Raw genomic sequence first — 26,558 nt, 5'->3', positions numbered from 1 at the left:
CTGGTGACTGCTCAAATTGTCCCTTCCATAAGGCAAAGTTGATCTGGGAATTGGGGTAAGACTGTCCCACCTCTCAGAATCTGGGGTTGTCAGGGCAGACAGGGCTAAGGCTGAGAAACTTTAGCCGTCTCTCCTAAGCTAGCACTAGTTATGCAGTCTGTGAAATGAGATGAAGGGGACGACAAGTCCAAAACATGGAGGAAAATAATGAATTAATGGACAGTGAGTAACGCGGCAACTTTTTACAGAAAGACACACTAAGTATGGAATGCATCCTACAAATGTGTTCCCAAGAAGATTCTAAGTCATCTTTGGAAACCCTTAAATATTTCTGATGAATAAGATAGAGGAAATATATTTACAAAGTATTTCCCAATGAAAACATGCCAAAGCCTCTATCTACCATCCCCTAGTCAACTTCCAAACATGAAAGGCAGCTCGTGTTCTCTGTGCTTTGAATGTTTTGTAGGTATATGCTTTTCAAAAATAACCCCAAATCCATAGTCAAGTAAACACTCGCTAAGTCCTCATAAAAAGTGCTTTCAGTGCTACAACTAGACTTCAACTATAGGGCAGACCTCACTGGCAGGAGCACTGCTCCCAGAAAACAAAAGAAATCCCTTACAGCCAAGCTGTCACCAGCTGCCAGGAGCCAGAGTGCAGATCCAGTAGATGCACTGGTTTCCCTAGTGGGAAACTGGGTTTGTGAGTGAAGCTCCAGCAATCTCCACTGATTTTACCTCACTTTGCATTATTGGTACTATTTGATGCAAGATATTCTGGCTCTCCCAGGCCTTCGTGTTGGCATCCCTGGGGTGCAAGGTTGCCAGCTACCTGTGTGACTCTTATGTCAGCACACACCAGTCTCTCCTCTCTTCCAGAGAGCTGGTCTTACCTCTGGTACCCAAGCTGGGTTTGTGGTTGAACAATATAATATTTTTTAAACTAAAGAAACAGCATTAGCCAGAAGCTAACCATCTGTCTTTCTAAGTCCTTCCCCACCCTAGAAATGAGCTTTGCTTGTCATCTTTGGCATGACACTCTTGCTAGGGTCTCCCCAAAATTCGTGTGTTGACATTTTAATCTCTAAGGCAATGATATCAGGAGGTAGAATCTTTGGAAAGTAATTTGGCTCTGCCCTTATGAATGGAATTAGTGCCCTTATAAAGGAAGCCTGAGAGAGGCTCCTCACCCCTTTTAGCATATAAGGCTATGGCAAGAAGGCACCTTCCATGAGCCAGAAGGTAAGCTCTTACCAGATACTTAATCTGCCTTAATTTTAGACTTCCCAGGCTCTAAACCATGAGAAATAAAAGTCTGTTTTGTCTAAACTACGCAGTTTATGGCATTTTGTTATAGTGCCCCTAGCAGGCTAAGAAAACTCTCCCCTGAGCAATCAGAGTCCAGTTGTGATGCCATAAAACCACCAATCACTTTGCAATCATCCCAAAAGTGTCCCAGAGCACCCATCACCTTACAGTTTCAAAAATAAGAACACCAACCTTTAGGAACAGGGGGAGAAGACTCAACAGGTTCTTCTGACGCTCACTGGGGCTCTTGTGAGTTAACTGCTGGTATTCCAGAAACTTCCTTTCCAGCATGTCCCAGAGAGCTGTGGGGCCAGGGGACTGCCCTCCATGTGGGACATCAGGCCACACAGCAGTGAGCTGCCCTTCGTTTTTGGAACCTGGATCTTCATTTCTGTCTTCAGCCTTTGAAAGATCTTCTGCCTCCATGCCGTGGCAAAGCAGATCTGAATTCAGGACAAACAGAAGTGAGCACCCCTATCACCGCACTTCCCGATGATTCTGGCTGTGGATAAGGTACCGTATTCACTCAGCCCAGTTTCTATTGAAGATGGTTCCTCTAAGAATCTGAAACTGACTAAAATAAGGAAGGCTTTTTAAAAATGGGATTCCGATTTAGGTGTGATTAGTACAAATTCACAATCTAGTGTGTGCCTAGCACTGTGGGCTCTGGTTAACAAAACTCAGACAGACTCTCTTAGAACCACACAGACAGAAAGGTGCTCCTATTCTCCCTAGGTAAGTAAAGAAACTGGGCCAAAGGCATATGGTTATGTCAAAATGCAAACCTTAATACTAAAGTCTGGTTTTGTTTTGTTTTGTTTTACTTGTTGCTGCTTCTCTTTTAAAGGGCTGTGTACATGAGAGAGATACAAATAGTTTACTGGGATTTGTAGAGGCATGTAATTCTATATTTAGAACTTCCTTCTACGATGGGTCTGAAAGGATAGATTCCTCACTCTAAGCATTATTTGGTTTATACTCGATATTTTTTGAGTATTTTGTTCTCAGAATGACCCTTTAAGTCCCCAAGCTTACAGGAGCTCATCTCTAAGTGCACACAAGTCGGGCACAACAACAAAAACTTACGTGATGAAAACATCCAAGGGCCATTCACCAGGTAAGTGATCTCCCAAAGGTTCACACCTTCAGAAGTGGTCAGTCAATTATGACTCACAGCATAACATAGGTTTATTTATTGTTTGTTTGTCTGGAGTTGAGTAAACTCTAAGAAAGAACTAAAATGTTCAGGCTCCCTGAAAAAAATCCCTCCCAAACTCAACATCACCCACGCAGGAGGCCATCCGGAAGCCCAGCTGGCATTCAACAGTAACAGGGTAGCAACCAAGGAACATACAGAGGTGGGTCCCCAGGGTTCTGCTCTTGGCTACAGCAGTGATGGGGGCACATCATGCTTTATTTTTAGCCCAAACACACATTCCTTGCAGGCTAGAACGGAGTTTAGCCACGTGCCACCGGCAAGGCTAAGCAGCCCCTTTCTGAAACTGGCCCACTCTCTATGTGCAGAACCCAGTCTGCCCCGGGCTCCTCTTCAAGCGCTCAGGTGGCTTACTTTTTACTTCATTTTTGGAAATCATTTTCTTATTACAAAAGCCATGCCAGTTCATTGTCGAAAACTGGGAAGAAACACAAAAACCACGAAGAACATAATGCTTACCCATACCCAGAAAACATGACTGCTGACATTCCAGCTTCTATCTATGAATATAAAGTTTAATAAGAATGCGATCATAATATTTTTAAGCCAACTTCAGTTATGCTTCATCTTTTGTTGAGCACTGGGATGGGAGTTTGTGGGGGATTAAGTTATTTCTTTTGGAGGTGGATTTTAAGGGGCAGGCGGTGGAATTGCTCACATCCCTCAGCCTTTTCCCTGATCTTGACGGCTGTGTTCATTTATTCCTATATCACTGGGACTCTGTTCTCCACTCATATCCCCTGTGTCCCAGCCTCACCCACACCCCTGCTTGGTGAGTACAGTTCCACCAGCATGGACCTTACAGGGCATGACACACATCACCTGATTTCTGTCCGCATACACTTAAGTGACGAATGCTGTTCTGCATCGTTTCTGCTCTTACTCTTTCACCCAGCATTATGTCTTCAGAACCCACCACGTGGCTCTGTGTTTGTCAAGTTCATTTCCTCTAACTGCTGCCTTGTGTTCCAAAGTGAGCATCATGTGCCTATTTTACTTGTTGGCTTTCTCTGTGACAGATGGCTGGATTAGCCACAACATCCGGTCCTGCACACAGGGCTGGGGTGGACGCTCCTGTGTGGGTCCCTTCATTGGGATCTCATGACTGACTCTGGGTATGAAGGCAGAAGCAGCAGAATGGAGTCAAGGGAACATGCCTGCTCAGTTCAACTAAGTTCCACCAGCTAAGATGGCTTCAGAAAGCTGGCATCAAGCCATCTCCCCCACAGCATCTGAAGACTCCTCAGTGACCTCATTGCCACTCTGCTTGACATCACCCAGCTTTACAGTGTTTTCAATCTGAGTGAAGGAAAGTGATCTCACATTGTCATTTTAATTTGCATTTCTCTAAGTTACTAATGAGTACGAGCATCCCTTTACATGCCTTTTGGTATTTCTTCTCTGTGAATTAACTACTCATAACCTTTGCTATTTTTTCCTTATTTGTCTTTCTTTTGCTGCTTTGTGAGAGTATATTCTAAAAGCTGGTCCTTTGTTAGTTTTAAAAATTGCAGACATCTTATCTCAATCCATTTTTGAATAAATTAGTCTATAATTTTCTGTGTAGTCAAAACAGCACATTATGAATATTTTCCACATCATTTAAGATCCTCAGTGCCTTCATTCTTAATGGCTACATGGTGACCATAGAGTAATGTTGCTTGTTTATTTAATAAGCCCTTACACTTAGGTATTTAAATGATATCCAATCATTCACTACTATAAAAAATACTGTAATGACAAGGTTCATGTCTAAGTCTTTTTTATATATCCATGATAAAATAACAAAATCCCAATCCATTTCAAAACTTCTAAAAGGAAATAGTTGGATCTAAAGGTAGATAAATTTTCCAGCCTCTTGATCCATATTTCCAAACAGCTGCTCCTGAAACACCAATCCTATCAAGGGACAGACAGTCCTTTCACATAAGTGTACGAGAACTCACATTTCCCTATGTGTAATCTTTTTTATTACCATTTTTTTAACCCTGATAATTTGACAGGTAAAATAAAATCAAGAGCAAGTGCATCTCTGCTGTTTCTCTCTGTGTATTTGCTACAGAGTGAGGAGATACACATGTTTCCGTCTAGGCTTGGTCTCCTCAGAGCTTCCTGTGGCTGCTTTTCTGGAGTCAGACTGCAGTGAGTTCTCATTTCACGAGTTCTTTGTAAGGAGGTCTCAGCTATTCTCATGGCTCTAATTATCCCTGAGAGCCACGTATCCATTAAACATTAGCTTTGTGTCCATAGCAGGGGCTGGCACAGAGTAGATGCTCAATAAAATCTTATTGAATAAATGAATGAAAGTATTAATGAATCCATGAATGAATTAACCTATGTGCTGATGGCATCCAAATCTCAATGTCTCTCTCTCTCTAGCCTAGACCCTTCTTTAGAACAAGTTCATTTTTCTTACTAGAAGATTTCTACTAGGATTTCCCCAGGACTCTGAAAGCCACTATGTTCATCTGTAGCACCAATAGAGCCAGCTCCAAGCCAGCTCCAAGCAAGCTTAGTGTTGGCTCTACCATATAAAGTTCATTTCGCGGTCACACCTACAGGCTCTACTAACTGGTTCCATCAATAAACTGTGTCTGAGGACCTGCTAACATGCCCCATCTTCAGGACCAGCAAGTGGCAAGTCAAGTGAGCATCGGGTCAGAATATGAAACTGTGATAACTGGGGACTTCACTGGAGAGCCCGAAGAAGGATCAGAAACCGCCCAGCTCTCCTCTGAAGTGCATAGGAAGCCACGTTTACTGAAGTGAAACACTTGACTCACCTTCACTTGAATAGACGTAGATTTTTGAAAAACAAGAATTTCTAACTAATGCGGACCCCTGAAATTGCGTGGCAGCAGCACCTGACTCACATGCTAAGCTGCAACTGCCCCACCTCTTGCTGGTCTGCTGATCGTCCCATACCTGCTTCAGTTTTGTTTGAAAAGAGAAGGAAACAGGGAGCAGCTTCTTAGGGCCATGTGAAGAACAGCAAGAAGAAACCATTCTAATCCGTCTCATTCTCAAGAAGGGCCCCACGTACAAGCCAGCAGCCTCTTCTCATCCAGAGTGAAAAGCAATCCGTTGGGTCACTGGGGGAGTCCCAGGCGAGGCCAGGGTGAGGGCAGGGCAGTTAAGGAGGCACTCACCTCTGCACAAGATTTAAGGAGGTGCCAAAAAGTAACCATTTAATGCAACATTTTTAAAGATCAAAGTTAATGCCAAGAAATCCATGATGACCAAAATATCCAAATGTTATATAAAAACAGGATCCAAACCTGTGCTTCGCAACCATCTCCCCACCTCACTCCCCACTGTGGGAACTTGAGTTCAGGGCATTTTTCACAAAAATCAACCTGTTAAACAGACAACACATCTGTGCCTTGGCTCCTGGGGATTCTACTCTCAGACATGTTTTAGACCAAGTGGCAAGACCCATCCCTGCCTCAGTGTCTTCATTTGTAAAGTGGGGATGAAAGCAGATTGGCTCACAGGGCCCCTCTAGCATTAGTCAGTTCAGCACAGGTCACTGTTAGGATTGGGGGGCAGGTATTTACTGGCACCTACTTAGTGCAGGCATTTACATGCAACTCTTCATGTAATCCTCCTTATATCCAATGACGGCAAAGCTAGCAGCTTTTGTCCACAGTGGATGCTGACATGGGAGCAGAGAGGTGACTTACCCAGGGTCTCTTCACCAGCTAGTGGCCAGAGCAGACACCCCTAGGTCTGTGGACAGCCCAGGCTTTGCTGCCTAGCATACCCCAGCAGTGCACACAGGCAGCTGGGCTCACACTGTGGCTGCTTGGGGCCGAGGATGGGGAGAGAGACTTAGCAAACTATTATGCCCAGTCACACAGGCTGGGGAAGACTTGCTACCCTGGAAAAGTTCTTGGGCAGGTGAGCTTTTAGAAGAAGGGTTCAGGGAAACATGGCCTTGGAAGGGCAAGGGGGCAGGAGGCTGCAGGGAGTCCCAGAGCCTCCAGGAAAAGAAGCTCACTCCTCCCTGCCGGATGTGCTATTCCAGCTTGAATGGGGTTGGGGCATGCAGCACTCCAGCCCTCCACACCCCGACCGACCAGGTTGGAAGCCTTGCTCTCCTGAAGCAGAAACTTGCCTTCTCACACAGTCTCGAGACAGAGGGGTCAGTGGGGCTGGGATGGGAGTCACAGGCAGGGGTCCAGGTCTAGCTTGGCCCCTGTGGTGTCTTAACTGAGTCACTTCCCCTCTCTGGGAATCAGCTTCTCCTCATCCACATGGTCCTGGTGATCCCAGTCCCACTCTACCCTTCATGCATGGATGATGGGAAGAGGTCCAGGACAGTGAGGCACTGAAGGGCTGGAGGGGCCCCTAGATGGGCCCAGAGTCTGTGGGTTGCATGTATGATGTGGTCTCCCGTTTCTCTGTGTCATGTGCAGGGAACCAGATGGTGAGCCCGCAGGGACCCAAGAGGGAAGGATTCCCTGTGACCTCAGCAGCACCAGTGCTGTCAGTGACCATGCATGCTGCCAGGTATCTGAGTGTCACTGTCCACCTGCACCCCACACCCCACCCACCCTTCAGGGATACATGGTGTCATCAGAGCTCACGCTGCATTGTAACAACCCACACCGGGCATTCTGCGCACAGCTGCCCCAGTGAAGGGTAACATCTGGAGCATGAAGCAATGCTGGGTTGCTGATATTTGGGCTGCTAAGTAAACATTTTGATTGACTGTTTTCATCCCTGACTTTCTATTGAGTGACTTGCAGAGAGGTGAAGTCTCGGGATGTGAGACGTGATCTAGCAGCCCTTGGAGCTAAGATGCCAAGAAACTGTTCCCAGGAAAAGCTGCCCCGGAGCAAGACAGCATGTGGAATGACCCAAAGGGGTAGCTTGGGACTCAGTGCCTTCTGTAGAAAAGCTAGGGCCTGCAGCAAAGAGTTGCTTTGAAACAATTAAAGATTAAAATTCTTTCCCCCTTTCTTGTTAGCCGCTGTGACTGTTCTCACTTCCAGATTATAAACTCCAGGTGCAGAAACTGCCTGTTTGCCATCTCTGTAATGGGCCACAGCCCTCGGGCCATGGAGCTGGGGAAGCCTCTAAACCAGATGATACAGGATAGAACAGCACTTGGCATGCATGGCCGTAAATGATCTCTGTTTTTCTTTCCATGCAAACACCAGTGCCTCACCACATGTCAGCAGATCCAAACACTCTTGCTCCTGTTTTCAGCAGAGGCTTGGCCTCAATCCGGAGAGCTCCAAAATAAATAAATAAATAGCAAAGCCATTCTTGTTTCTAAAACATGTTCAGGGTGGGGCTAGTCCTTGGTTCCCTCTTCCCCATGTTTCACATCAACAAGGAGACCTTACAAACTAAAACCAAATTAAAAGGGGGAGACAGAGGTGGTGTGCTATGAATACTGTTCACATCTACCTGCACGGCCGGCACTGTCAGAAATACTGAGTATGAACAACAGCATTATCATTAGGAAAATGGTGATTAAAACAAGATGCCAGGACACACTGATTAGTTTGTTTTCACCAAACAAACAAAACTGGATGATGGCAAGGGCACAGGGCAACCACCACTCTCACCCTTGCTGGTGGGAACACAAATGCAGCACTGCCACTTTGGAAGGAAGTTTGGCAGTCTCTGGGAGAATTAAACATACCCCCAGGAATTCCGCTGCTAGCTACTTACCCTAGAGAAATTAAAAGGTATGTTCCTACAAAAGCATACACATGAATGTTTCTAGAAGCTCTATTCATCACTACCAAAACCTGGAGAAAACATAAATGCCCCTCACAAGACAAATGAATAAACAAGCTCAGGTCCATCCGCACATCGGAATCCCTCTCTGCAGTACAAAGGAACACACGGCTGACACCCACAGCACCCTGGATGCATCTCAAAGCCTTCAGCAAGGTGACAGCAACCAACCCCAAAAGGCTACCTACTGTCATATTCCACTTAGATGACATTTTGGAAAAGGTAAAATTGTTAAGGACAGAAACTAGATCAGTGGTTGCCAGGGATAAGGGGTAACTACAAATTGTAGGAGGAATTTAGGGGGGGATTGAAATGTTCTGTATCTTGAAAGTTGCCAAGAAGAAGCGTGTAGGCTTTGGAGTCAGATGCACACAACTTGCTATTTAGTGGCAGTATTTGATCAGTGCTAAGAAGAGCCTCACAGATATGGAGCCACTCTGAAGTTCTTTTCAAACCGATCAAATACTGCTACTATTTACCGCCTTGTGGGGTGTTGCTGGGAAGATAAAGAGAGAGGATACGGAGACAAAAATGCAGAGCCACTATGAAGCAAGCTCTCAGGATGAAGAGTTACTTGGTGGTGGTCACAGGACTGTTTACATTTGTCCAAAGTGTACACTAAAAAAGTAAATGCTTTTATGTAAATTATATTTCGGTAAACTTGACTTTAAGGAAATACATGTGCCGCGGTTGAACCAGAACTAATGGAAAAGCCAGAGGTGGGGATTTCAGTCCCTTGGCCTCAGCTTTCATCCTGCACAGTGGGGTTAGAAATCCCTATTTAATCAAAGTAGTGACTTCCCTCCCCGAGAGCTCACTCTATCACGGCTCAGCACTTTCATCTCTGTATCATCTCTTTTTATCTCCACAGCAATACCCTAAGAGGTGACAAATACAGTAGTAGTATTTTACGGGTGCTAGAAAGAGCCTCAGAGTGGTTCCTCAGCTTCCCCCAGGGCCACCAGCCAAGTTCTGTGCATCTGGTTCCAAACCACAAACTCTACCTTAGCCATGCTTCCTCCTTCCTCAGAATGCCACCAGCTAGGGACAGGTCAAGGCTCCTGTCCACAGAAGCCACACACAGATAAGAGTTCACTCAGGGCTCCTCCCTGGCCTTGGACTTCATGTTGGCCAAGTGTGGAAACTGCGCTCTAAGTTCTCATCCACTTTTGCATCCAATTAAAAAGATCATGTTTATAATTGATTGTTATGTCAAATTGGTTGAACTAATAGACAAAGTAGGTCAATTATAAAAAGTAAAAGTATGCCCAAAAGAATTGAAAGCAGGAACACAAGAAGATACACCATGTTCCTAGTAGCATTATTCCCAATGGCCAGTGGGTGGAGACAAGCCAGCATCCGTTGATAGGTGCATGTGTAATTGATGAAGTGGAATATTATTCAACCTTTAAAAGGAAGACAATTCTGGCACATGCTACGCATGAATGAACCTGATAGCATTATACTTAGTGAACTAGCCAGCCACAAAAGGACAAACGCTGTATGATCCGTTGATCTGAGGTCCCTAGAGCAGTCAAATTCATAGAGCCAGAAAGGAGAATGGTGGTTCCCAGGGGCGGGGGAGAGGAGTGCACAGGGAGATAGTGTTTAATCGCCATAGAGTTTCAGTTTTGCAAGATGAAAAAGTAACGGGGCCGGATAGTGCTCTTGGTTGTGCATCATGAATGTACTCAATGCCACTGAATTATACACTTAAAAATGGTTACGATGGTGAATTTTATGTTATTTATAAATTGTGGGTATGTACCACAATTACAAATTTATAAATAAAATAAACAAGTAGATAAAAGATAAAGGAAGAGGAAATAATTCATTCAGTTGAACGACCACGATAAAATAATAACAATAATGGCATCTATTGAGTGCTGGCTCCATACTGGGCCCCTGCCAAGGGCTTTGCATGCCTAACCTCTCCCCATGGCATGGGAACTGCCATGACCTATGACCCCACATGCTCCCACCCCCAGGTGGAGATGAGTTGGAGGCACATGCACAGCATCCCTGGGCATGCTCAAGAGTGAGAATTCCCTTCCGGGACAAGGCTTCATTAAACATTTGCCACACAATGGCATTGTGTTGGAAGGATTATGGGAAGCCAATGACAGAGGCTCTGTGTTCCACACCTGGGTTAGTTCCAGGCAGGGAACACCGCTATTGTATGCAAAAGGGACACAGATGAGACCCAGTGACAAGATCAGAGAAAATAGGAGCTAGAAATATCTTGGAGGAAATAAGACTCTGAGAATTTGCAGAAGCTGGACAAGAGCATTGGAGCTCCTGCAGGATGTGATAAAGGGCCCCAAAGCACAGTCTATATAACATACAAAGCAAAGGAGGGAAGGGTAGATGAGGGGACCCTCACCAATGGAATGACAGCCTCCAGGCTTTCCTGTGAACCCCTGGGGAAGGAGCTGATCGAAGTGAGCTGATCCCAGTGCTCTGAGACTCCCTTACCTCACCTGCTGGTGGCCGGCCTTGGGGTGGTGCTAGGAGGTGAATCTTCAGCCTAAAACCTGGAGGAATTGCTCTGAAAGCAGTAGTTCTAAAACTTGAGCAAGCATCAGCATCATCTGAAGACATTGTTAAAACCAGATTTCTGGACCCCAGCCCCAGAGTTTCCAATTCAGTAAGTCTGGGGTGGGGCCCAGGAATTTGTCTCTCTAAAGAGTTCCCAGGAGGTACAGAGGGAGCTGGTTCAGGGACCACACCTGGAGAACCACCACCTGAGGCGAAGCCTGGGAGAGGGACTTCAGAAGCCCAAGAATCCTATCATCTAGATTTTACCTAGCATTACCACAAGCCCTGATCATCCCTCACCCTCAGCCCAGACAGCGGACCAAGAGGACGAAAACAAAAAGTGCAGTGTGAGAGGCTACAGTGGCTCCGGCGAAGCTGGAGTTTTGCCTCACCAGGGTCCTCGTGTGTGGCAGGCAGTTGCACTCCTGCGAGCCCGCGGCTCACTGAGGGCCAGGTCTGTCTGCCTCCACAGCCTCTCCACCACTCTCCCTCCGAGGCTGTCTAGCCCCTCCTCCCTCACCCTCTGCTGTAGGGAAAGTCCTCACCCACATCGGTGTTATATTAACTGACAGCAAGCAGGAGCTCTGGTGTGTACACATGTGGAGTATGAAGGGGACAGGAGGGACACTGGGTGTTAGTAGGTCCCTGTGCCTCTGCCCCTGTTTACTCCAAAGTCCCCGTGCTGCAAGCCCCAACATGGAAAGCTCTGAACACTGAGTGTGTGACCTCCTTCTCTGCCTGTTCTCTCAGAGAGGCTGTGGCCAGGCCCCACTCTCTTCCCCATGGTCACCCTGAGAGCCCTATCTATAGGCGCTCTGCTTCCTCTACCTCCCACATCCCTCTCCTCACCCCTCAGACCTCACCTGCCCCTGGGGCAAAAACCAGGTGAGTGTGGCTGTCTGTGGAGGAGGAAATGGAGATGGCATGGCCGGGGCCGTGGGCCCTGCAGCATGCGCTCTCTGGGGCACACAGGCCTGCTGGGTCTGCCGCGCGTTTCACTAGAGACCTCTGGACTTACTTCCGACTCACAGCAGCTCTTCCCTGGGTCTCCGGCCCGCTCTGCAGATTTCAAACTTGCCAGCCACACAATTGTGTGAACAAGTACCTTAAAATAAATATCTCCCTGCCTACACACATCCTGTTGTTCTGTTTCTCCGGAGAGCCTCGGCGTATACAGTGTGGCTGTCCCAGATAAAGCCCTTCACTCGCCAGACCCGTCCACATTCCCTGTCAGCATTTATTGAATCAGTGTGATTTGGCATGCATAGCATTAGACTTTGTCTTCTTAGAAGCATGAAGCAAAGCAGGAGCCATATTTGGGGTTGTGAATAAACCCCAAACCACCAGTCTCTCTCCCCTACTGAAAACAAATTGAGCAAAGACTGAGCATGATACGGTTGACAAAGGGCCCCCAAGAGAAAGAGGTCTTCCGTGTCATGTGAGGTGAAGTCCTTCTGCCCCTTGCTGCTCCTCCAAGAGGCCACTGCTGCTCAGAAAAAGCATCTCATGGAAATCCTGGTCTGATCAGCACAGGCAAAGCCCACCTGCTAGAGAGCTGGCACAGGACTGTCACAGGGGCCTTGTCACTGCCTCAACCACAAGCCTCAAGCCCTGGCACCCTTGGGGGCAGGAGAGTGACATCAGATTGCTTCAAATGTACAGGAGATTGGTGTGATCTCCCAGGCTAGCATATAGACATCATGGGCAGGCAAAATCGGACTCTGGCATCAAGTCCTGTGTTCTGGCTTCTGCTCCTCATGGCATGAGCTGTGGAATCTGAGAAGTGCCTCTGCACAGTGCCAGTCCTCATCTGAAAAATGTGCTGCTGAGAAATACCAAGAGATGGCCTGAAAGAGATGCAGGTCACAGAGGGCTCTGTAATGGGCAGGCATCCCCTCCCCAGAGGCCATCTCAGAGCTGGGACACAGGACTGGAGGAGAACACATGTGAGCAGAGCCATGGAGGACAGGAACACCAGTGGGGATGGAAGGGCTGCTTGGAGAAGGCCAGGCAGGAAGCAAGCTGGAAGCAGACATGCAGCAAACAGGCCAAGGCAGGTCGCCGGGGGCCGTGGGACCCGAAGACATGAAAAATTGCCTGGTGAGCTTGGAACAGAGCAGTCATCGTCCCCTCAAGCCACTTACCAGACCACCTGGGAGGCCATGCTCCCCAACATGGTGGCTTACTTCTGGGTGGGCACCATGTGTTGGGTACAAGGTCTAAGGTAGTTACAGTGTATCCCCAGGTGAGGCCAGGGTCCAGGAAGCTGAGACCCCAAAAATTCTGTGATGCCTAGAGACGTGGGTGGCTCATAGAATACCACAAAGCAGGTCAGGAAGGGAGCTGGGAGCCCCCCTAGTCTCTACTGCTTCATGGCAGGCCCTGCTGTTCAGAGACCAGACATTGGCTTCTAGGTTACCTGTGAGCTGGGTGAGACCTGAGTGTTCCAGGCCCACCCACAAGTGGCTCCATGCACCTAGGAGTGGGCCTATTAGCCTGGGCTGCATGGCAACCTCTGGCCTTAACTTGCTGGTAAGTAACACCACCACCTGGAAGCTAGTCCCTCTGGCAGGCTTGGCCCCTCCTGAGCTTCAAGGCCAGACCAACCCAGAGCAGCATCACATGGATCAAATTCAAATCCCAGTTCCACCTCTTCCTAACCTGTAACCTTAGCAATTCAGGCTCCCTCAACCTCAATATCTCTAGCTGTAAAACATGGACAATATCATCCCTGCAACATTGCAGAAAGAATCAAGCAAGCCAACATACGTGAGAGGGTGAACAGTGCACACTAGAGGCCCAGAGTGCCCACTGCATGGCCTCTCCTGCATTCTGCACCTTGCTGCCTTGAAGCTCTTAAAATCTGCACTCACCCAGGGAGACTGAGCCCACATGACTTTGTAAGCATGCTTTGGGGCCCCCACCCGTCTTTGGGGTTCAGCTGCCCCAGTCCCAGCCTAGACCCTTCTTTTTCGCCTGCGTCACCTCCCTCTGGGCCGGCTGCTGAGTCTATGCAATCTTGGGTTTCCTCACAAGCTGGTTTGTTGGATTTCATAACAGGGCCTTAAGGGCAGCAAAACAGAGCTGCAGGTGAGTATTTGGCCACCGTGAGGACGTAATGTGGAGACAAGAGCAGGAGGGCTGCCCCTAAGGCTGAGCCTGCACTGGGGGAGGACACATCAGGGCCATGCGAAGTCAGGGGTGGCCTTGCAGACAGCAGGTGAGAGAGCAAGGAGTGGGCCACTTGGGAGGTGCCCTGCAGGTCCTGCGCGGCCAGCGCCTCCTTAAGAGAGTGCCAGGAGAAGGCCCAACTGCTGGACTCATGGACGATTAATCACCTTGGTGCTGCCCCAGCCACCACCAGTTAGCGAGTGTCCCCATTTCCCACTTGGGCCAAGGGCTGAGTGTGTCTATAGGCAGAGAATGGCAGGACCCAGAGCCCTCCACCTGGCTCAAAGGCCTCACAAGGAGATGGAGGCAACACAGGTGTTTTCCAGAAGTTCTGGGGATCCCCTGAAGACTAAGATGGAGCCTCCCATCAGCAGGAACTAGGCAGGTCAGCAAACCTTCCATGGCCCTCAAAACTTCCTGTTTCTGATTCCAGTCCATACTGGGCTCCGGCCAGCACACACCTCTATGGTTTTTGCAACAGCAACGGAATACAGGAACTCACAGCGTCCTGCAGAAGGAGCTGGTTCTGTATCTCGGTATGTGTACCTACTTCCACATTGCCGGAAATGGCCAGGGAGCAGTTCCCCTGGCCGGATCCCTGCAGTTTGGCTATGGTTGAGCTATCATGATAGGGACAAAGACCTGAGCTGGAGACAGCACAGGTTACAAGAAGCCCCAGCATCTGTGGAAAGGTGGTGAGCCTCTCCTACCTGGAAGCCAAGTGGGGCTTGGTCTCCACTGAATGTTGTAAGAAAATGTTGCCTTATGTAAGAATGGCCATAGAAGAGTGACCATCTACTAACAGAGACGTCAACGTTCTCCACTCTTAGAAAACGTATAAGGTAGGCATTACTATTCCCACTGTACAGATGGGCAAAGCAAGACTCAGAAAACAAGTAATTTATCTGTCGATAAGCATCAGAATGAAGGTGAAACCCAGGTCCCCTCTTCCAGCACTCAAGGCTTGCTTCAGGCAGCGGTCAATGGTGGTGAACTATGCCATGGGGCACCTCAGGTACTAGCTGAACGCTGCAGTGTTGCAGGCAGTCCCTGGCTCAGAGTTGTTGCTGACCCCTGCCATAGAAGGTCTAAGCCAGGCCTGCTGTCTGCCCGCAGCTCACACAACAAGCTGGGAGGTCCAGAACAAGATTCTGTGGTCACATTGTTGCCCCGGGGAAAAGCAGACATCTGGGAGCCTCAAGGCTAAGGGTTCATTAGCCTCGGACAACATGGACGCCCTTGGCCAGCACTCCCTCCACAGACACCAGCACATTCAGTGTCAGTCACTTGTCCTGCAGGCAAAGCCACCAGGGCTACTGCTCTACATGGTGTGCTCTGTGTAGTGGGTCTCTGGATTATTAAATATACAAGGAGCAGGTCACCCTCTGTCCACACCCTGGACTTCAAAGCTCAGGGGGAGCAGTGGGCCAGCAAGGAAGCAGATGCAGTGGGGCAGACACTGGGCAGGGCAGTGGTGGCTGTGGGGCAAGAGTAGGCTTGTGGCCCAGCCTGGGGAGCATGGGGAAGTCTGGGAGGGCTTCGTAGAGCACACTGTGCCAGTGGTGGATGCTGAAGAGTAAGGATGGACCCTGTAAATCAGTGGACAGGCACCCTGGGCAGTGTGAGTGTCTGGCAAATGGCACAGGTGTCCAAGAAGAAGCAGGGACAAGGGCTCAAGGGTTGAGTGAGTGCCAGGCTGATGGACATGGACACGGTGCTTGCCTCGCTGACCAGTCCTGGAAGTCACTGTGGGGCTCTCAGCAGAGAGTGACAGCACCCATCACTCGTGATTCTGCTACCAGGAGCTCACAGCCTCCCGGGAAAGAAGGTAGGAAAGGATGCTCTAGTACAACTCTTGAAATAGCCCTGGGAGCTAGACTCCAGCCCTGAGGGAGCAGAGGGATGAGCTGGTTACTGGAGGAGAAATGGGGGTGGAGGTGGCCAGTGGGTGGTAGAATAAGTGTCACAGAAGCAGGGGCTTTGGAGAGGGAGTCTGAGGGAAGTAGAAATAAGCTACCCACCGAGCAGGTTAGAGAGAAGAGGAAGGAGAAGCAAAACCACAGGAGAGGCTGGCTCAGCTAGACCTGGCTTTGTGCAACTGTGGGGGATGTGAGCAGGAACAGGGCAGAAGGCGTGGGCAGGGACTCCATCAGGACCGTCTCCAGACTGAGTAGCCCCCGTCTGATTCCTCACCCTCCAAACTCCCAGAGAAGGAAAATCGCAGGGGAACTTTGCAGGATCCTTTTATACCTCTAAGGTCATGTGCTAAGGTAAGAAAGATTTTGACATATTTCCAGATGGCTATGTTTTCTCACACAGTCATTTCGTTTCACTTATTTCATTTCAAATGTAATTTGATCAGAATAAACACACAAAAATCACAAGTGAGGCTTTGAAGCATACCTGGAAGTATGCATGCCTGGCTCCTCAGGAATTAAGCATCTCTTAGTTCTTAGGGATCATCAGAGCACAAAAAAGTGAGGGCGCAAACCACCCACGTCATATACACAGTGACTCGTTTTCTTGTTTCCCTGTCCTCTCCTGTGCCAGGCCAACCTGGACCCAGAAAACTCTGCTTTTAGGTTAAAGAGAAAAAGAGACACTTTCAGATGCAACTTGGCTCCTGATGCTTTTCACCTAAGTAAAGAGCAAGGAAATACACTGCTAGTCACTGGAAGTAGGGACTTCAGCCTCCAGGCTGAGTCTCTTTGCTTTTCTGTGACTCAGTTTCCCCACCTGTAACATGAAGCATTTAGAATAGACATTCCTTAAGGATCTATCTAGTGACGGTCTGCTATTCAAATTCACCCAGGTTCACAAGCTTCAAATTTCTCCTCTGAGAGCTGAATATTTGTTTAACCAGAATGAGTCTCCCACAAGCTCGAAGACTCTGAATGTGCCAGGAATAATTTTTTTAATTATTCTACATGCTGAGGAGGTGGGAAGATGGCATCTGAATAGAACAAAAAGTGGTCAGGGGACCTGAGAATGCCACCTGTGTGGGTAACACAGGTCCTCCAGGCCTGCCCTCTATGAAACTGGTAGCCCAAGGTGGGCCTGACACACAACCTCTCTGGTTCCTCATCTGTCCTCTGGCCGTACCATGGCAAGGCTATCCCTCCAGGCTCCCCTCCACCCCCCACCCACCCCAAACTGTCACACTTTACGGCACAGCTCCAGCATGTCCCTCCCTGAGCAAACATCCTCTGCGGTTCCCATGTTCTCTGGGAACCTTCCCAAGCTTGTGGCCCAGATGATGGGACCCAACCCCTTCCTTGTCTAATTCCTCCCTGTACCCCAGTGGGTTTAGGCCTAATCCACTGACGACTCACACCCTAAACCCTCTGCCTTCACTCAGGCCACCTCCTCTGCCTGGAAAGCTCCTCCCTCAGTGCCAGGGTCCAAATCTTCCACCTTCCAGATGCAGCTCTCGGCTGCCTCCGCAACACAAGAAGCAACCTTGACCCTCTCCAATTCCAAACTACTCCCACTACCAGGCCATCCTGCCATTAGAAGGCAGCCACCACCAGCAGGTGACAGCCCCTTTCAGTTTTCAAGGCTGCATCAAGATACGATCTCAGTAATTACGGTGGGACAGTGAGCTACATGTACAAGAGAAAAGGGAAGCTTGGCAGTGAAAGTCCTCGGCTGGCACAGCCAGGCAGGCCGCACAAAGGTCTGCCTGTGTAATTCCCAAATCAGTCATTTTCCCCGGTGGCATCTGCCTATAACAACTGCAGCTCCCATCCCATCCCTCCTTTAGTCATCATTATTCATGAATATGCTCTCCTTCTCACTCTTGTATTTCCTCAATTCTAAGTCTCTATTGATTATAAAATGCCACAGTGATTTAATTAAGGCACTTTGGGAGAGGAAATCACCACATTAAATACGCACTTCAAAAATGAAATGATTTAGACACTTGAAATTGTGTGAGGAAGGAAGGGTTTCGTGGAACAAAGGTAATCTTCCAGGGAGCCAATTGTGAGGGTCCCACCCACTGGCAGAGGCGCAGACTTACCTGGGGACACTGCCCCTCCCTCCCGACACCATCACTCCGATAAGGTAAAGGTGTCCCTGCCCACAGGCCCATAGGTGTGTGAGGCTAAAAGGAAATACAAGAACCTGTGTTCTGACAGCAGGGCAGTGCCCTGGGTTTTTCCTCCTTCGAACATCTGGACATTTGCCTCCCTGATCCTCCTGGCTCTTTTGCCCTCCACACTCATCGAAGGCTGAGGCCACGTGGAGCTGCTGCAGGTGCACCGGACCACAGGTTTGGGTGCCTGGGTGGGCTTAGGAACCTGTGCCCTGAGCCTCACAGCACACATCCTGGGCTTCGTCGCTCTCTTAATTGCCACCCTCCTCCCTCTCCTAAAGAATGTGCATTCTCAGTGCAGAGACACTGGGAACAAATAGCTGCAGAGGTGCTCAACACTGACACTGTTACAGCATCTGCCACCCTGCTGCCTTCTGCACGAAAGGCCAATCTTCCTGGATTCTGTTCACTGTTGCTCGGTGAGTTCCTGGCAGTGTGTTTCAACATTGCTAATTGCCCACATGTTTTGGCCAGCCTCTACACAATTTCTTTATATTTATGTACCTTTATCTTTGACTATATCTCTCTTTCTAGTTTGTGCATATCCTTTTAAAAGCTGATGTTGAGTGCTACTGAGAAATTTTCGTATTATTACGTGGAAAACACAAAAATCCACAAATATTTCTCTTTTTTTGCCTACCAATTTTCACATCCAAGTGATGGCAGCAGCAGGTAGCCACTGCCATCATGCTGGCCACTGCAGGGACGGCAAAGGGAGGAGGCAGCCAGCCCCTGAACTCCAGCAGCCCGCTACCCTAGGCACTGCCATGATGAAGCCAGACTGGGTGGGGGAGCAGCATGATTAGGCAGAGGGGCTGTGAATGTGGAGCTGGTGCTAGGCTTCAGGGCCAGAGTGGGAAGTAGGAGTGGTGCCCAATTCAGGGACCCAGCCAGCAGCACAGCCATGGCACCCACCCTGCCAAGGGTGCCAGTTTCCAGGGCCTTGGGAGGAGGCTGTGCATGAGCCCCAGGGCAGTGTTTCAGGGTCTGCCACCCTAAGTCAGGGTGACCACCAAGCCTGTCACTTCCTACGTCCAGCCTGGGGCCTCAGTCCAGCTATGCCCCAGTGGCCCCTGAGCACCTTGGCAACAGGGGGAGCTCTGGTGATGCTGCCCCTGTCCCATATTCTGGCCTAGGCCCAGTGAGGATCAGGAGCCCTTGCCTCAGGCTGTGAGGGGGGGAAGGGGCTGAAGGCCACTTGCACTGGCTTCAGTGCCCCTTGGCATGAACAGCTGGGGTGCCATGGAAGGCAGCAGGAGGTAGACAGGCTCCTGGGTGGAAGAGGACTGGTCCCCGGTAAGGTCCCACCTTCAGGCCAGGGAAGGCCTGAAGGCTGGGGGCTTGGCTACCAGGCCTACAGACCAGACTGGGGACTTGTGGTGCCTTTTTCAAACAATCCATGGCCACCCATGGCCTAATAGGCTCACACTTCCTCCCCTCTGAGGTCCATGAAAACCCTGGACTCAGCCAGATCAGGGCAGAGGATGGAAAGACAGCTGGATGACCAGCTTCAGGGAGGAGTGCCCCTCTCTGCTGAGAGCTGGGAAGATGACAGGAGGGCCAGCTGCAGAGAGCAGCTACCTTCTCCAGGGCCTCCTCTCTACTGAGTGCTGCAGACATGGGGACAACCAGCTGCAGAGAGGAGCTACCCTCTCTGCTGAGAGCAGAGCACTCATCAGGACAACCTACCTATAGAGAGAAGCTACCCACTGCGGGTCTCCTCCAAGCTGTTCTAACACTTAGGGACAATCTGCCTACAGAGAGAAGCTACCCACTGAGCTCTTCTAACACTTAGTAAAGCTCCTCTTCACCTCACTCACCCTCCACTCGTCGGCATCCCTCATTCTTCCTGGATGCAGGACCAGAACTCGGGCAAAGGCACCACTGGCCACAGAGGTTTCTGGCCAGAAAAAGCAACATCTCAAAGATACCATAACACAAGTATATTTTGCTTGTAATTGATATGAAAATGACTTAACTGCATTAATCATCCATCATATCATAAACATGTTCTCTATTGCCCTTTTCCCTAAAGTGTCAGACTTAATGACAATGGAGCATCCTCTTAATGGATCACCCCCTAATAGTTGACTCTCACTCCCTAATAACTGGATGCTCAGATTATCTCCACTGCTGGCATGGGCAATGCTGAGGGGAAGGATCCCTGTTGCAGCGATTTTGTTTCCTATGAATTGTCAAAAGAAGAATTTAATCATTCGGCCAAAAGGAAAGAAACACTGTCATACTCCTGCCAAACATTCCCAATTCCTCTTCTTCAGTCCTTTAGTGGTAATGTGGTCTAATGCGAGTGCACAGGCTTTAAAATCAGGTGGAACCAGGATCAAATCCCAACTTAGCTACTCACTCTCTGAGGGCAAAGGACCTTACATCTCTGAGTCTCCATTTTCTTATCTGTAAAATGGGAATAATGAAACTTATCTCATCTTGAGGATTAAGTGAGTTTGCAAGTATAAGTGAGTGGTTTATTTAGGTAATGAATCCATTATTCTTAGCTTGTATACTTTCTTTCTCCTTGGAATTATTTTCTTCAAGTGGCTTTTGACTTCTCCAGCTTCTCATCCATCTTAAACCATGTTCCCATGAAAGCCTCTGGCCACAGAACAAGAAATGTCATTCCTCTAAAGGCTGCTGTCCAATAGAAATATTAGAAATAGAAAGCCAGGCACAATTACAGCCACATGTGTACTTTCAAATTTCCTGGTAGACACATTCTTAAAAATAAAAATAAATATGTTAAATTAATGTTTAAAGTAAGTTTCATTTAACCCAATATATCCAAAATATTTTCACCATGTAATCATTATTTTTAAGTACTGAGATGTTTTATAATTCTTTGTTGTTAGTTTGTAATATCTTTGAAATCTGTTGTGTATTTCATACTCACAGTGCGTCTCAAGTATGGCTAGTGGCTTCTGTATTGGATAACAAAGGCTAGACTTTGATATTTAAGCTTTTAAGGAGTGCAGATGCCTGAAAGGGGACTGTCAGCCAAGGGTTTAGGAGACATCATCTATCTGCATTTTGATGGTTTATAGCACTTGAAGGGAGACTGCAAATGCAAGGCCCTAACTGTAAATAAAATGGATAGCAGCTCTAAGGTGTGGCTCTAGGAACTTTGAGAAACTAATTTTCCCCCTTACCCTCCTGCATAAGATATCTTCCTTCTTTATCTCAGTTGGCCAAGCTGCCTTGCTTGTCTATCATGAAGGTCACTGGGGTGGGGGTGGAGAGTGCCAAGTCTTCATTTCCCCACCTGTTGTCTAACAGGCAGCTCCACCTTTATATGACCAAACTCATATTTCTGAATCACCATCACCTTCCAAATCTGCTTCTACTGCCCTCGAGCCAGCTCAGTAGATCACAATCTCACTCTTCCTGTTGCTCTGGAGTCATCTGTAGCTTCTCTCCTTCTCCCATGCTCTATACCTAAAATGTCATCAAATCCTAGCCTCAAAAAATTATTTAGAGTCTGACCACTCTGACCACCTCTCATTATCTCTGCTATTATCACTCTGGGGCAAGCCACCACCACCTCTAGCCTGGGTTATTGCAAAAGTCTCTGAACTGGTAGTCTTACTTCTTCCTTTGGTCTCCTGCAATCTTCACATGACAGCCAATATGATTCTTGTTCAAAATGCAAGCGTGTATCAACAACAATCCAAAATATATTTTAATGACAATTGACACAATATAAAAATATAAACCACTTAGGGATATATCTAGGCAAGATATGCACTACTGCTATAAAGAAAATAATAACATCATATTTAAATACTTGAGAGAAGACCTAACTAAATGGAGAGACGGACCACCTTGATGAATTGGAAAAGTTGCCCTCACAAAGATATCACTTTTCTCCAAATTATATTTCCAGTCAAATCTGAACATAGTGTTTTTCTGTTGAAAGTCAACTCTGAAATTTATATGAAGGAGTAAAATACCAAGAATTGTCAAGACAGAATGGAAAAAGAAAAGAATAGGGAGACTCTTGCCAGTTATCGAAATTTTTTATAAACCTGTGGTTAACAATATTGTCTAGCACTGGCAAAGGGTTAAGCAAATTGACAGAATAGAGAACAGGAAAGACCCCTATGCACATGGCATCAACTCACAACAGAGCTACCATGGATCAATGACTAAAGAATGACCTATTAAGCCAGGTGCGGTGGCTCACACCTGTAACACCGGCACTTTTGGAGGCCAAGGTGGGTGGATCACTTGAGGTCAGGAGTTCAATACCAGCCTGGCCAGCATGGTGAAACCTCATCTCTACTAAAAAATATAAAAATTAGCCAGGATTGGTGGCCTGTGCCTATAATCCCAGCTGCTGGAGAGACTGGCACAGGAGAATTGCTTGCACCTGGGAGGTGGAGGATACAGCGAGCTGAGATCATGCCATTGCACTCCAGCCTGGGCAGCAGAGCAAGACTCAGTCTCAAAAAGAAAATAAAAAGAATGACCTATTAAATGAATGGAGCCAAGACTTTTGGTTATCCATGCGGGAAAAGAAAAATAAAATAAAATTTCTCCCTACCTCACACTATACAGTAAAGCCATTTCCAAGCAGACTAGAGACTTAAGTGTAAAAAGTTAACATTATGAAACTTTATGAAAATAATTTCACAATGTTATCATGGAGAATTTCTTAGATAACACATAACAAGTATAAATCATAAAGCAACAGATGGATAAACTTGTTTGAAACTAAGAAATTCAGTCATTAGCAGAAACCACAAGGAACATAAGGAGACAAGGCACCAACCAAAGAAAAATATTTGTGATACATATAAATGACAAAAAGTGAACCCAGCATATGTATTGAATTATGTCAAATCAATAGGATAAAAGACAGATAACCCCATGGAGATATGGACAAAATATTTGAACAGGAAAAGGAACCCCAAATGACCAATAAACATATGAAAAAGATGCCCAACCTTAGTAATTTGAGCAATGCAAATTAAAAACATGCTAAGATAGCTTTTCATTTCTAACAGATTGGCAGAAATGCCATATCTGACAATAATAAATGTTGGTGAAGATGTGGAGCAAAAGAAACTTTGGTGCATTGCTGAGAGACTGAGGGATGGGTAAAATGCGGCAAAACCTTTGGAAAACAATGTGGCAACATCCAGTAAGGCTGAAGATATATATAACCTATGACCCACCAATTCTATTTCTAGAGTATATACCCTAGAGAAATCCTTGCACACATGCCCCAGGATGCATGCACAAAAATAGTTCTAGCAGCACTGTTATAATAGAAAAAAAATAAACTCTTGAAATAATCTCAAGTGCCCAGCAGCAGTATCTCAGAAAAATATATTGAGCTATATTTATCTAATAGAATACTATACTGCAGAAAATTATTTACAGGTACATGCCACAATATGAAGGAATTTCAGAAACATGCTTTTGAACCAATTAGGCAAATCTTAGAAGAATATTTAATTCCATGTTTACAGAGTTCAAAAATTTAAATATGGAATGTAAAACTAGGGAGGAAAAAGCAAAGGAGCAACAAACCCAAAATTCTGCACAGTAGCTGCTTCTGAAGAAGGAGGAGAAATATGGGCATGAAGAGGACTTGGAAGATGAAGCTGATCGTAAAAAAAAATCTAAGGTGTCAGCACACAGGGTTTATGTTATTTTTTGTTACTTCTATGGTATTATGCTTTTTCTAAATTTTCTTGTCTTGTCTTGTCTTTTTTAGAGATGGAGTTTTACCATCTTGTCCAGGCTGGTCTTGAACTCCTGACTGCAGAACTCCACCCTCCTTGACCTCCCAAAGTGCTGGGATTACAGGCGTGAGGCACTGCACCTGGCTGAAATTTTCTTTTCGTTCAATATTAAAAATCTTCTCAAGTTCATGGAAGAATAAACCAGATACTCAGGATGGACAGACAGGAAGGGCCTCCCTGACCTGACCCTGTTCTCTACCTCTCTGGCCAGAGCCCCCAGGCATGTCCCTCACCCCACTATGCCACATGGACTTCCACCAGGTCTCCTCCTCCAGATCCTTGTCAAGAACACTTCTCAGAAACCCACAGGGCTCAGCATCCCTCCTTCAGGTCCTCTCTCAGAAGACTGGAGCCATCCCCACCCTCCCAAGACCCCCACGCTACCTGCCACTCTCCCACCCACTGAGCACCGCAGACCCCTGTCCACTTTGACCAGAGACTGGCAGGGCAGGGCCTCTCAATACCTATTTTTTAAATAATTAAATGAATGGCTGTACAGAAACTCATATTAAAATTACTGTGCTCCGTGTAAAGCATAATACATAGAACCCTTAGTTATCAGATCAGCTACCCCTCACACCATACAGAAAACTAGAACACTAATTTAAATCGGTTTAGTGTTCTAGAAGTTTCACTTCAAGGGAAGAGAAGAATCAGTCCTTACTGAGCCAGGTGGCCCTGCTTAGGCAGAAAATGCTGGTGTTTCAATGGTTTGCTGTAATAATTCAGATGAGGGAAGTGAGACCAGGGAGGCACCTACTTACCAGAACCCAGTGAGTGGCGGCAGGGCAGGGACAGACCAGCTCCCTCAGTAGCCTGTTGGAAATGGCCCCGCACTCTGCACTCCTCAGAGGCCTAGCGGGGGTTGAAGGGTGAGCCTCACTCTCAACCCACTCTCTCCGCCCCCTTGACAAGTAGCACAGCCCGTGTCAGCCCTTCCCAGGGTTTCCTTTGCAACAGCACCCCGAGAAAGGCGAGCAGTGGAGAGCTGCTGGAGCCCAGCCTGACTCCCAAACCCCAGCCTTGACACACGCCCCGGCAGACCCAGGCCTGGAGTGGCCCTGACCACATGGGCCGCGCAAGCCACGCACACTTCCTGCTCCCCAGCTCACCTCCTCTCCCACATCCACAAACCCGAACCAGCCACTGGGTCACATGTGCCCCCATGCTCAGCCTCCCCAGAGGCAGCCAGCAGGCCCCACGCTGACAGGCGGGGCCCCCATGCCCACCTCTGGGCCGGCCTGGCTCGGCCAAGAGCAAGGTGGCCTACCTGGAGGGGTGGCCGTCAGCGCCTGCACACGTCAGATGGCATGGGCCCCCTCATCCCCAGCCGCAGCCCCTCAGGCACCGGGGAAGAGGACCCAGCCCCGCATCGTCAGCCTTCCGCACCGTTTCACTCTGAATCACTCGCGTTGGGTCTATGCTCATTTCCTGGAGAAAGCAGAAGTGGAGAGCCGGCAGATGCCAGACTCTGCTCGCTCTCCAGCTGACCACGGAGCTGCTGGAGTTCTAGCGGGTGACGGGTTCTACAGCAGGGCGGGTTGGGGCTGTGCACTCTCTGTGGTCAAGCGGTGCTGGGTGGGGCCAAGGACAAAATGGAAAGTACAGCCCAGCTCGAGAAGAGTAGGTCTGTGTCCCCTCTTCACTAGCCATGTGACCACTGGTGCACACCTCTCCCCTCTGGGCCTCTGACAGAATGCAAACAATGATGGTGTTTAGGCGGATCTAATTAGAGGGGCGTTTAAAGTACACCCCTGGGCATGGCAGGGGCTCTGCAGCTCTGCCCCACCAAGCTCGGAGCCGCCCACTTGGATTTCTTCCTCCCCCATCCTCAGAGAGAACCCGAACCACCAATCAGGGGAGTCCTCCTGCAGGTCAACACTGAGGCAAGGATGAGGGGACACCTAAAACCAGAGAAAGAAGTCTCTGAAACTCAGGCTCCAAATTCTCATTCCTCCTGGTATATTAACTAGGCTGAATTATTCCATGTCACCTATCCAAAACGTCATCCACGCAGGACCAACAAGCATGTCCATTCACACACAACCCTGCTTGTGCTCTGTAAAAGGAGAATTTTGTCACAGAGCAAGGGCACTTGTTAACATGAATGCCTGATCCTTGACCCTCGGGCCAGCTCATGGCCTGTCTCTACCTCACAAAACCAGTGGTGGACCATGTATGACTCACTGTAACTGAGAGGCCGCAGCAACATCATCTGTGATGAGATGGAATAAGGCCCCAAGATTGGATTAAAGAGGAAAATAACGTTTGTCATAAAACCTCAACCTCCACCAATGCAAACTTGTCAGTACACAGCAGCCAAAATAGGAGATCTCTCCAGCTTAAGACATGGGCCATAAGCTCATATTGACCCCATGTCTGTCCCCAGGAGGAGTCAGATGTACCAACATCCCTACTTGAGTTTTATTCTTTCACGTCACTGTCTGTGGGTAGCGCCAGACACCAGGAGGGTACAGCACAGTAGGACACTATGACTGCCCTGAGAGGACCAATGAATGGGTGCATGTGGCAACCTAAGCATCACCTTTCCAGACCAGAATGGGCACAAATTTGTTTTAAAGTAACAAATTAGAATCCATGGTTAGACCCTTTCCAAGATCCATCATGCTATATATAGTGTATACCATTGTGAGGGAAAACAATGTTCATTTTCTTGGCAGCTGATCCAAGTTATTCCCTAGAGAGAGTTG

The 26,558-nt window shown here is 47.9% G+C and overlaps 1 protein-coding gene across 7 annotated transcripts in view; it reads right to left on the bottom strand.

The window, feature by feature from the left end:
• Positions 1–25,735, bottom strand: part of WDFY4 (WDFY family member 4) — a 310,404-nt gene extending 284,669 nt beyond the window's left edge. For 2 of the 7 annotated variants that reach the window (XM_032266899.1, XM_032266904.1), the window contains exons 1-3: positions 25,118–25,735; positions 24,612–24,702; positions 1,503–1,753 (exon numbers count right to left, since the gene is read on the bottom strand). In XM_032266899.1, the coding sequence (XP_032122790.1) occupies positions 1,503–1,736 (234 nt within the window). In that variant the 5' untranslated portion in view covers positions 1,737–1,753; positions 24,612–24,702; positions 25,118–25,735. Of the gene's footprint in view, positions 1–1,502; positions 1,754–11,836; positions 17,089–24,611; positions 24,703–25,117 lie in introns of those variants that run through there. The other 5 variants (XM_032266901.1, XM_032266905.1, XM_032266900.1 and 2 more) reach the window with 5 other exon arrangements.
• Positions 25,736–26,558: the final 823 nt, after the last annotated feature.

This window comes from Sapajus apella, unplaced genomic scaffold (assembly GCF_009761245.1).
Source record: "Sapajus apella isolate SASKATOON/1434 unplaced genomic scaffold, GSC_monkey_1.0 scaffold161, whole genome shotgun sequence".
Classification (NCBI taxonomy): Eukaryota; Metazoa; Chordata; class Mammalia; order Primates; family Cebidae; genus Sapajus; species Sapajus apella.
The sequence above is the reverse complement of the archived record's forward strand: the minus strand, read 5'-3'. Positions and strand labels throughout refer to the sequence as shown.